This window comes from Felis catus, chromosome D3 (genome assembly GCF_018350175.1).
Source record: "Felis catus isolate Fca126 chromosome D3, F.catus_Fca126_mat1.0, whole genome shotgun sequence".
Classification (NCBI taxonomy): Eukaryota; Metazoa; Chordata; class Mammalia; order Carnivora; family Felidae; genus Felis; species Felis catus.
Genome location: NC_058379.1, coordinates 52,816,052 through 52,828,472, shown reverse-complemented (window position 1 = coordinate 52,828,472; position 12,421 = coordinate 52,816,052). Strand labels below are relative to the sequence as shown.

The window sequence follows — 12,421 nt, the reverse complement described above, 5'->3', positions numbered from 1 at the left end:
TGCTTCTCTTTGCACTCAGAATAAAGTCGAGAAGTTTTAGACTTCTACTTTGAGACTCTATGTCATCTACCCATGATTGTCACTTCAATGCCTATGGTATCACTCTTCCCTCACTGTGCTATACTACCATGACCACCATTTTGTTCCTCTCGTACACCAGGCAAAATCCTTTCCCAGGGTTTTCTGTTTTTTTTCTCCACCTGGAAGACTCTTCCCCCGTTGATGAACTGGTTTGCTTCCTAATTTCATTCAGGCTTCTGGTCTTCCCTTTGTCACCTTTTCCCTCTGCTTTATTTTTCTCACAACATTTATCTCTTGGCATTATGCGACCTTTTTGCAGTGTGACTTTGGCATTATATGACCTTTGTGTATTTATTTTTTTGTCTCTCATTATAAGATAATCTCCATGGGGTCAAAGACTTTGCCTTGTTCATTGCTGAACACTGCCTACCACCTAGTAAGCAACCTGTAAAGGTTGGTTGAATGAATTAAGTAGAAGCATGCTTTCAACCACCCTGAGCTGGACTCTTCACTTTCTCATTCCACTCCTGTTCTCTCTAGAGGATGTGGCCAGTGAACATCTTCTCATCTTTTAATTTCCAATCCATCCCTAATTTCCAAATGAAATGTAATCCCAGCCTTGCCTAATCCTTCCTATATAATTTGAGTTGGATAATTAAATATGTCTTGGCATATGTAGTGGAAATAAAAATGTGTATTAGAAATAAACATCCAGATTTTGATTATTTTCATTTATGTTTATAGCCTTTGTAAATACAGTGTCAGTGCTCGCCAGCAGTCTTGCTTTTGTCAAAAGCTTTGCAAAATTGTAGAAAAAATTGTGAATCTTTCAGAAGTGTGTGTTATAAAGTTTTAGAACAGAATTAAATTTCAGTGGGTTCAAATATATATTGTATTGGAAATGGTTACCATAACTCACTAACTCATTTCAAAAATCTTAAGTGATATATTTTGTAAAATGACCTTAATGGTCATTTATGAGAAGATGTGCCTCCAACATAAATACGTATTTCAAAGTTACGTGCTTGTTTGTGTGAGGTGATAGATAAATCATCTCCGCGTTGCTCCATGAAAATGAGTTGATGCTTCTCTTTAAAGCATTGGGTTTTCAGGGGCTCCTGGGTGGCTCAGTCGGCTAAGTGTCCGACTTTGGCCCAGGTCATGATCTCGCACTTTGTGGATTCAAGCCCCGCTTTGGACTCTGTGCTGACAGCTCGGAACCTGGAGCCTGCTTCTGATTCTGTGTCTCCCTCTCTCTCTGCCCCTCCCCTACTTGCACTCTGTTTGTCTCTCTCTCTCTCTCTCGCAAAAATAAATAAACATTAAAAAAAATTTAAAGCATTGGATTTTTGTTTAGGATATTACTGATTTGATATCGTAGCTCATGTGCAATTGACAATTAACTGAAATACTTTGCTGGCTCTGTAATTTTTTTTTTCTCTCTTTCCTAATCACATACCTGTGCTGCCTTCCTAAGTTTTTAGTGCTCACATTGGTTGCCATTAATTCCTCGATTACTCACTAAATTAATCAGTGAAGTTACTATTAACTCCTTTTGCAGAATAGGAAAAAAAGCCCGAGAGGGTAAGGAATTATTAGACTTTACATGCTTTGTGAAGGAGGGAGCCATGACTCTTGGTCTATTGTTTTGTTCTTCTTCTCCATACAATTTTGTTCTGATTTTACTGCAGTGTATGTTTTTAAATTTTATTTTGCAAGTTGTATAAACTAATTTATAATTATACCAATTTATAATTTATATAAACTATGTACACATTAAAAGGATCTTTCTTTAACGTGTAATATTGATTTGGTATTTTAGATCTTAACATTTGCCTGTGATGCCTGCAAAAAGGTCACGCTACATGTTCCCTCCAAACTAGATGCTGGAAAATTTGTTGGTAGAGGTAAGAAACTGCAAAAATGTGAATAAATCCTAATTTGGTACGATCTTGTAAAATTAGTGTAATTTTTAGAAGGATAACTGTATTGGAATTAATGGTTAAAATGATATTTTTTCATCTGTAATACATATGTACATATGGTGTCATTCCAATAAAAGAGATATTGTCCTTTCTTGACAAACATGATGATATGAGTAGATAAAAAGGTTTAGTTTGAGTAATAATTATTAATATTTATCCTAGATGAAAGGTATGGCATATGTTATAATATACTTCTGTGAAATTGAGAAATAGCATTGGAACTGTTTCTTGAGTTTAAAGGTATTGTTTTTGTATTTTAATCCTCAAATGTTTTGGCATCTTACTGATACTTATTTCCACATATTGTTTTTTGTCAATTAATTTTTTTCACATAACTCAAATGTGCAAGGAAGGAGCAGACCAGTGAGAACACAGAATATCATGACTCTTTAACAATAGATGCAAAGAGTTAAGAAATATTTTAATTTAATAGCTGCCGACTAATTCTCTAGATTCTGTTTAAGTTCTCTCATGTGTTACTCTATAGCTAATTTCAGTTAATAAAGAAGAACTTTTTTGTGTGTTGGTTTACATATTCAAACAGTAAAACTCACGTGCCTTTATTTCAGGACAAATGTCTCTTTTTTAGAAGGATATAAAGTAGGTATTAGAAGTGATATCTGTGTTTATGCACAACTTAATTCACCATATGGTTTCATATGTACTTTTAAAAATGCAACATTTACAAGTGTCAGTGTAATTAATTTTAAGTTTTTGGCTTCCCGCCCCCAAAGCATAGATTACTGTTAAACCTATGTAACATTTTGTTTTACCTTACAAATGATTGTTCTGTATATTTTCCACAGTTAACCTGAAGGATTGCTTTCAATCTGCAAATCTAATTCATTCAAGTGATCCTGACTTCCAAATTTTAGAAGATGGTTCAGTCTATACAACAAATGCTATTCTTTTGTCCTCAGAGGAGAGGAAGTTTACCATATTACTTTCCAACACTGACAACCAAGAGGAAGAGAAAATACTTGTCCTTTTACAGCATCAAACAAAGGTATACCAAACTATAAACATGCAGCATAATGAATTGGTTTCTGCAGGTGTAACATTACCAGGGAAGATGTGGAATCAGAAACAATGTGGGATGGTTTTGCTTGATGAAAAATGAAAACCATCATACAACTTAACAGTGTTCAAGTGGCGGAAAAGGGTTTTGCCATATCAGTTATTCCAGGTTATAATTACTTTTTATTTGGGACATAAAAGGAGAAATTGGGCTACTGCAGCATGAGAAGTTGAAATCAGACACAGAGAAGCCTATCTTGATCTTTCGTGTAGAGTCGATTTCCAAAACAAGTTTTAAAACTCTGTTTCTGGAGGTCTTATGTATCTTAGCATAATTTGTAGTCTTAAAAAGTAGACGACTGTTTTAGGTTGAGGTTCACACCTCATACGAACTTACTGTATTATGACACCAAAGATCCAAATGACTTCTGTTCAGCCACTGGCCATTATTCACTGCAGCGGTTTGAGAGTTATCACCACTGTTCTCTCCTCCTTCTGACACAGATCTCCCTGTTGGTCCCTGGCTCTTCCTAGTTGCTGGTGAGTGGAAGGTACATATGCTAGATTTAGGAGATCACTCACTTCATTCATTTTCCTTGCATCTCTCTCCTCCCAACGTTTTGCATGGCAATATGGCAACGGTAACGTAGTCAATTTTATTTTTGTCTTTGTAATTTTGTTTCTAGGCTTCCCGTTCCATCTCTCTTTCTTCCATATTCTCACCAAGTTATTTCCTCAAGAGGATTGATGTGATAACAGTTAGGACCATGATTTCTTTGTTATCTTTTGGCTGTGTTGACATTTAGTTTGGTTTTGAAGCACTACCATGAGCTTACACCTTCCCAGCTCCCCATGAAAGGAGATGTGTCAGAGTTCCAATGTTTGAGAGTATATTATTCATTGGCTTTATTATTTTTTTCCTGTCTTCTAAATGTAGGTACTGAAGAAGAGGCATTCTAGAGAGAAAGTTCTAAGACGTGCCAAGAGAAGATGGGCTCCTATTCCTTGTTCAATGCAAGAGAATTCCTTGGGTCCTTTCCCACTTTTTCTTCAACAGGTACAATTTACTTTCCTTTCACTGTGAAAGTCTATGGCTTCCATTTTTTTTTAATTTGGCTAATGAGTATGCAGTTATTTTGAAAACAGTTGCGTATGAATATATGAGTGAATGAGGATGTGTATCGTATGTTTCAGTATATGGGTATAAATATATATCTTTACACTGTCATGCATTTTTTTGCAGTTTTAGTCATGCAAAGCCTTTTTATGAAATTGTGAAACTCATCTAGCACTCTCAAACACATGGTTCCTTAATGAATTTTCATGTTAGTAAGGGTATCACAGAGTGTAGTCTAGAAACCCCAAAACATCTTCCATTAAAGAAGATAAAATTACTGACAAGAAGACAAATGCCACGAAGGGGAAAAGACACATACATCCTTCTTGTTAATTGTTTATCCCCAAGTCCACTACTTAGATCAGACTATATCCACGTTTTCTGTCTCTTTATAACTTTTTATATCCCACCAACAAATTTAATGCAGCTGAAAGAACATATTAATGTCGAGAAAGAAATCATTTAAAAATAATTATGTTAGTCATCCTGATATACAGTCAAGATCGTACTAAGAGTATCAAAACAACTTGGGAAAAAATTTGCTTTTTGGATCAAGTACCAGAATATCATACTTGCCAGGATATTACATCATTTCTCTTCTCACCCATTCCTGCCACTCTTTCTCTTCAGCTCCTATAATAAAAAAGATGTTGACAAATAATGAAAACTAATTAAGGAAAGCATTTTCCGTGTTTTTGCCCTGCTCACAGTAACTTTAAACCTAGAGTCTCAAATCCTGTGTTGCATATAATAACAATTCACGCTTAAAAAATTGACAAAAGGGTAATTTTTCATGCTCAGAATACTTTGTTTTCTCAGACAGTTACAGTCTTAAATGTTTGGCCCACATAGGTACCATTTAGCCTTTAAAGTAGTCCTCAGGTATTCTGGAAATCTAAGATGCTGCTATATTTTTCTTCTCATGCCTTGCTCTTGTCATTTCTGTTATTAGGTTTCCTTATTCTGTTGCCTGTTTTTTATTTGTACATGATAATGAATTAAAGAGGGCAATTAGTTATTGCAATAAAAATGGCAACATGATTGCATGAATGTATAGATGAAAGTTTTGCTGAAATAAAAATTTGTCTCATATATATAATATCTACTTTCTAGATTCAATCTGACACCGCACAAAACTACACTATATTCTATTCCATCAGAGGACCTGGGGTAGACCGAGAACCTATAAACTTATTTTATGTAGAGAGAGATACTGGAAACCTGTTTTGTACTCGTCCTGTGGATCGGGAGCAGTATGAATCTTTTGAGGTAAAGTCTGAAGATTACATATTGTATTAGTAATTATTAAGCTTGGCTGCTTTATCTCTCATTCTCAACTCATTTACCCTCTTCTGTTCTCTGAGTTTGTCATCTAGGCTCTGGCGACATCCAATAGCAGAGACTTGAAACAAAAAAAAACTTTATAGAATAAAGAGCATTAGATTCTTAGATTGGGTCTTGGCATGATAGTTTTACTTTTCTTCTTCTTTTTTTTTTTCAAAAGAAAAAGGGAATACCACTCTGAAAAACAGTGATTCAGTTGGCATAAAAGGTCTGTGAACCTCTTTAGGGTACAGAGAGATATCATGGGAGGTCAGTGAACTTTGCAAGTTAGACGTCAGTATTTTTGCAACGAGAGAAGGTTAATTTGTGGTGAATAGGTGAGTGTGGACAGTGCTTAATCAAGATTATCCAGTCTTTCATCATCTGGTTAACTTCCCATGGTGGCATGAGCATTAATATGGGAGAATTTAACCTAATGTTGTATTGATTTCCCAACAGGACCTGGTCATTTTGCTTAACTCAGTTTTAATTATTTTACGTCTACTTTGGAGGAATTACTTATTCATCAGTAGACCTAATTAAGTGAATAGACTTGCAAACTTAGAATTAAATATTTATGTTTAGAATTGCTACAACATGGCCTCCTAAGTATCTGTGATGTTCTGCTTTTTCTGAAAGCTGTTATGAGAAAACTTGGAATTAGAATTCATATTATAAAAGTAAAAGAAATAAATTGTATTCCACACACAATGTATAGCCATGCATTTGCTTTATTTCTGATTTTCCTTTTTTAAATTTAAAAATTCGTAACTTAAAAATCTAAATATAACTACCAAATATAACTAAAATCCTAATTAGTAGAATATAAGATAATATTCTAGTTAACAGCACCTGGGGAATTTGGAGTCCTAAGAAACCAAAGTTAATGAAGATCCAGAAAGTTATAATTAAAATCCGTGCACCTAAAACTTTCAAACAAAACAAAATAATAGAGAAATGAAAAGATATTCTAGGCTCATAGGTCGGAAGAACAAACATTATTAAAATATCTATACTATGCAAAGCAATCTATAGATTTAATGCAATCCGTATCAAAATATCAACAGCATTTTTCACAGAGCTAGAACAAACAATATTAAAATTTGTATAGAACCACAAAAGACCCTGAATAGCCAAAGCAGTCTTAAAAAAGAAAAACAAAGCTGGAGGCATGACAGTTCCAAACTCCAAGTTGTATTACAAAGCTGTACTAATCAAAACAGTATGGTACTGGCATAAAAAAAAAAAAAGACACATAGATCAATGGAACAGGGCAGAAAACCCAGAAATAGACCCACAATTTTATGGTCAGTTAATCTTTGACAAAGAAAGAATGAATATCCAAGGGAAAAAGACAGTCTTCTCAACAAATGGTGTTGGGAAAACTGGACAGCAACACGCAAAAGAATGAAACTGAACCACTTTCTTATACCATACACAAAAATAAATTCAAAATGGATTAAAGACCTAAATGTGAGATCTGAAACCATAATAATCCTAGAAGGGAGCACAGGCAGTAATTTCTCTTATATCAGCCATAGCAACTTTTTTCTAGATATGTCTCCTGAGGCAAGGGAAATAAAGCAAAAATAAACTATTGGAACCACATCAAAATAAAAAGCTTCTGCACAGCAAAGGAAATAATACACAAAACTAAAGGACAACCTACCAAATGGGGGAAGATATTTTCAAATGACATATCTGATAAAGGGTTAGTATCCAAAATGTATAAAGAACTTATAAAACAACACCCAAAATACAAATAACTCCATTAAAAAAATGGGCAGAAAACATGAACAGACATTTCTCCAAAGAAGACATCCAGATGGCCAACAGACACATGAAAGGATGCTCAACATCGCTCATCAGCAGGGAAATACATGTCAAAACCACAATGATATATCACCTCACACCTGGCAGAATAGCTAAAATCAAAACACGAGAAAAAGCAAGTGTTGGCAAAGATGTGGAGAAAGGGGAATCCTCTGGCACTGTTGATGGGAATGCAAACTTGTGTGGCCACTGTTGGGGGGTTCCTCAAAAAGTTAAAAATAAAACTACCACACAATCCAGTGATTGTATTACTTGGCATTTACCCCCCAAATACAAAAGCACTAATTTAAAGGTATACAAGCACCCCTATGTTTATGGCAGCATTATTTACAATGCCCAAATTTGTGGAAGCAGCCCAAGTATCCACTGAATGGATAAAGAAGAGTGATATATACAATGGGATATTATTCAGCCATAAAAAAGAATGAGATCTTGCCATTTGCAATGACAAGGATGGAGCTAGCAAGTACTATACTAAGCAAAATAAGTCAGTCAGAGAAAGACAAATACCATATGATCTCATTCATCTGTGGAATTTAATAAACAAAACAAAAGCACAAAGGAAAAAAAAAAAAAGAGAGATAGTCCAAGAAACAGACTGGTAACTGTAGAGAACAAAGTGCTAGTTACCAGAGCGAGGGAGGAGCAGGGAGATGGGTGAAATAGGGATTGGCGATTAAAGAGTACATTTATCAGGATGAGCACTGAGTAATTTATAGAATTGCTGAATCACCATATTGTACACCTGAAACTAATATAACACTGTATGTTAACAACTGGGATTAAAATTAAAAAAAAAAAACACTTAAAAAACAAAATAAAATAAGAAAAAGCCACAAAACAATCTTCAAGACTGTTCTGGGAAATAATGATAAAAGCCATTACACTCATGAAAAACGTGCAGCACTAGTGAAGAAACCAAAATTATCTATGTTATTATATTAGATAAACATAAAATGCTGTAGTATACCACGGGATTAACCACCTCTTATCACAGTAAGGTCATGTCCACATCCCAAAACAATAACAAATGGCAAAATTCGCACTGCAATGCCACACAGTTTCCAAACTAAAGCCAAAGCAAGTGTAAACCATATTTTAATTTTGCTTTTTTTCTTATTTTACTCCTCACAGCTGATTGCCTTTGCCACAACTCCAGATGGATACACTCCAGAACTTCCACTGCCCCTGGTAATCAGAATTGAGGATGAAAATGATAACTACCCAATTTTTACAGAAACAACTTACATATTTACAGTTCCTGAAAACTGCAGAGTTGGTGAGTACCTACCTTAACAATATACGGTAACTTAATGTTTTAATTCATAAGTTGAGCTTCATGGTGGCCATTGGGAGGCAGCATATCTTGCTGGCAAGAACAAGGCACTTGTCACTCAGACCTCTGTGGGTGGAATTTTACTCTGCCTTTCACTAGCTGTGACCCTGGACAAACTTCCTAATTTTGACAAACCTTAGTTTTCTTATCTGTAAAACGGGTTATTGATATGCAAGATTGTTATGGAGATTAAATGATACATTATACACCTGGAATGCCAAGCATCGTACCTGAAAAATAGAGAAGTTATTCAGTATCTTATTTTGCCTTCCTGTGTGAGATAAAATAAATACTTTTAAGAGAATGTACTCTAAAAAGGAGTCTTTAAGTAATTGAAGTCTTAGCCTTGAGGAGATCTACTGATATTCCATAGTGATTAAATGATTGACAATATTCTGAGAATAATCATAAAGGTCATTGAAAATCATGCATTTTCTCAATCATATTAAAATGAACCATTTCAGCTGGAAGTCAGAATGCAATCTTTGAGTCTTCTAGAAAGATCTAACCGAACCAAGAATTTTGGACACATTTTTGACCATTTGATCCATTTAAGTGGAGACTTACAAATAGAAAGAGGTTAAAGAATAATTGGAATTCTTTAGTCTAGAAATACAAAGGCAATTGGAGGGGCATTGTCAACATTTATAAATTATACATTAAATACAGTAAATGCGGATACGGTCACCAAATTCCAAAATGTTCGAATGCTGGGATATTTACAAGAAATGATACTTCATATAGAAGTCTGCAAATGTATGAATTATTACTCTGACATATAATTAAGTGGTCGAAAAGTTTTTTGAGTAGATGGAGAGGAGTGAAAAAAAAGGGAAAGTTGAAAATGTAAAAGGTTTGTATACTGAAGAGGATTTTTCAACATGTAGGCTCTACCGTGGGCCAGGTATGTGCAACTGACAAAGATGAACCTGACACGATGCACACGCGTCTCAAGTACTCCATCATCGAGCAGTTGCCAGCGTCAGCCACGCTGTTTTCTATGCATCCGACGACAGGCGTGATCACCACGTCATCATCTCAGCTAGACAGAGAGGTAACATAAATACTGGCAGACAAAACCTGATTATCACATGGCCATTTAATCGTAGATCTCTGTCTAGCACCTGTAGATGTGTTTTTTTTTTTTTAATTTTTTTTTTCAACGTTTATTTATTTTTGGGACAGAGAGACAGCATGAACGGGGGAGGGGCAGAGAGAGAGGGAGACACAGAATTGGAAACAGGCTCCAGGCTCCAGGCTCTGAGCCATCAGCCCAGAGCCCGACGCGGGGCTCGAACTCACGGACCACGAGATCGTGACCTGGCTGAAGTCGGACGCTTAACCGACTGCGCCACCCAGGCGCCCATGTAGATGTGTTTTTGAAAAAGCATGTTGTGAATCTAATTTTATAAAAGTCAGTATTTTAAGTGTGTTGATGGAGATCATTAACCTCACAGTCTGCTAATTTTGAACTGCTAATTTGTTCTCTCTTGAAATGTATGTTTTACAAGGTCAATTGTCCTAATATAAACATAATTATAGTATAGTAGTACAAACAAGGCCAAATATGAGAAGTGAAACTTTTGAAAATGTTCGGAAATTTGTTATTTACAGATAACAATGCTTCTTTTTTTTTGCCTGTGTCATCTCTTCTTCAACCATCTCATCTACGTTCTTCCCCTTATATAAATTACAAGAAAAGTTAATTTCTATCTCTTTGATCTCTAGTTTACCATTTTCCATTGATTGCTTGAAATCTTTACTTGGGTGTTTCACAGGTACCTAAGATGCAATATACATATAACATTGAACTCTTCTTTCCATCTAAATATGTTCTTCTTCCAATGTTTTTGAGTTCAGGTGACATTAGTACATTTTTTTCCTGTTAATTTTTCTGTTGTCAGCTTGGATTCATGTCTTCAAAATTGTATGTGATGTCTTCTCTTGCTCCCTTGATCAAATCACTTTCCAAATCTCGTTGATGTTACTTCCAAAATTATCTTCTAGTTATATTCTGTCCATTTCTGCTTCAACTATCCTAGTTTAATGAATCATTCACTTGGTTATTCACTATTACTTCCTTCACCAAGCATTTATTCATCTGAATTCTTTTTTTTTTTTTTTTTAGTTTATTTTTGTTTGTTTTGAGAGAGAAATAAAGAGCAGGTGCGGAAGGGGCAGAGAGAGAGAGGGAGACAGAATCCCAAGCAGGCTTCTAGCTATTAGCACAGAGCCCAACACGGGGCTTGAACTCACTAACTGTGAGATTATGACCTGAGTTGAAATCAAGAATTGGACACTTGATGTTCTGAGCCACATAGGCTCCCCTATTCATCTGAATTCTTATAGTAGTTTATCTGGCCTACATACTACATTTATAATCCTTAATCTTAAAATATAGTAAATACCTGTTTGTCAGGTATGTCTTTGATTCCTGAAAACTTCGTACCAGATTCATTTCTTCTTCCTCTTTTGTTTTCTCATGGATTAGAACAGTGGCCCTTAAATTTTCTGGTCTCAGGACCAATAAATGCTATTGAGGATTCCCAAGATCTTTTGTTTAGTGGGTTATATTTATTGATACTTACTCCGTTAGTATTTAAAGCTGTCAGAAGTTTAAAATATTTATTTATGTACCCATTTAAAAAATCATAAATATATTACATGTTAACATAAATAACATTTTTATAAAAGATAATTTTCCAAAACAGTAAGTAATCTGCTGGGAAGACTGACATTATAATGCATTTTTCCAAGTCTCTTTAATACCTGGCTTAGCATAAGACTGGTGGATTCTCATATCTCTTTCTGCATTTGGTTTATTATAATATGTAGCTTTAGCTAAAGTATATAAAGAAAATCCAACATGATATGAAGTTAGAAAGGAGAGGAGTTTTTTAATAGTTATTTCAGATCATTATGGCTACTCTTTTTTAATACTACACCAAAACTTGACAGGTTTGGTTTCATAAATATTTCATCAGTTTTTGGGTTTGTTTTTTTTTTTGTTTTGTTTTGTTTTGTTTTTTTGCAGTGTGCAGTGTGCCTTATCAATGAGTTTTGTACTTTGTTACATTAAAATCCATTTGTCTATCTTATACTGTGAGTGGATAGTTTACCCATGTATGATTTTGTAACATCATGTGTTGACCATTTGGAAAATAGTGGTTCACTGAGTTATGCAGATCCTCCTTCCATATATTGATACATTTCATATACCATATGGGAAAAAGTCACCTTCTCACCTCCACTGATACCACATTGGTCGATACAGGCTTTCTGGAATTCTCATTCTTGCTTGAAAACCCCAATTTATCATTGGTAACATAGTTGTTTTCCTTGAAGTGACAGATTCACTTTATGTATGACAAATTGTCTTCTAACACTAGTCTAAATAACTGTCAGTGTCTTTCATGTAAAAAATGGTATTTTATTTAAAAAACCCACACAATAGCTAATTCAGTTCATAAACAATCACACAGGTACTTCCCTTGAGAAGAACATCATACTATGTTATATAGAAGAAATGCTTTATGCATATGTCCCCTTTCTTCACTAGACTATGGGTTGAAATTTAAGAAAATTTAGCAAAATTCTTCTTTTTTTTACTGCATCTACAAAGACATTCCTTAGTGAAATTGTATTTTATTAAAATTTTATTTTATTATTTATAAATTCATTTATTTTTACTGTGAGTGCGTGACAGTGAAGAAAACAGTATAATCTGCAGAATAAATGACTGAGTGAATTACTGCTACAGTCTATAAATTATACAGCTTCTTCATGGAA

General features: G+C 34.7%; 1 protein-coding gene across 2 annotated transcripts in view; it reads left to right on the top strand.

The window, feature by feature from the left end:
• Positions 1-12,421, top strand: part of DSC2 (desmocollin 2) — a 35,965-nt gene that overhangs the window by 6,252 nt on the left and 17,292 nt on the right. For both annotated transcript variants that reach the window (XM_011288060.4, XM_019815115.3), the window contains exons 2-7: positions 1,844-1,928; positions 2,813-3,012; positions 3,961-4,080; positions 5,254-5,409; positions 8,431-8,575; positions 9,520-9,686. In XM_011288060.4, coding sequence (XP_011286362.1) covers positions 1,844-1,928; positions 2,813-3,012; positions 3,961-4,080; positions 5,254-5,409; positions 8,431-8,575; positions 9,520-9,686 — 873 coding nt within the window. The remainder of the gene's footprint in view (positions 1-1,843; positions 1,929-2,812; positions 3,013-3,960; positions 4,081-5,253; positions 5,410-8,430; positions 8,576-9,519; positions 9,687-12,421) is intronic.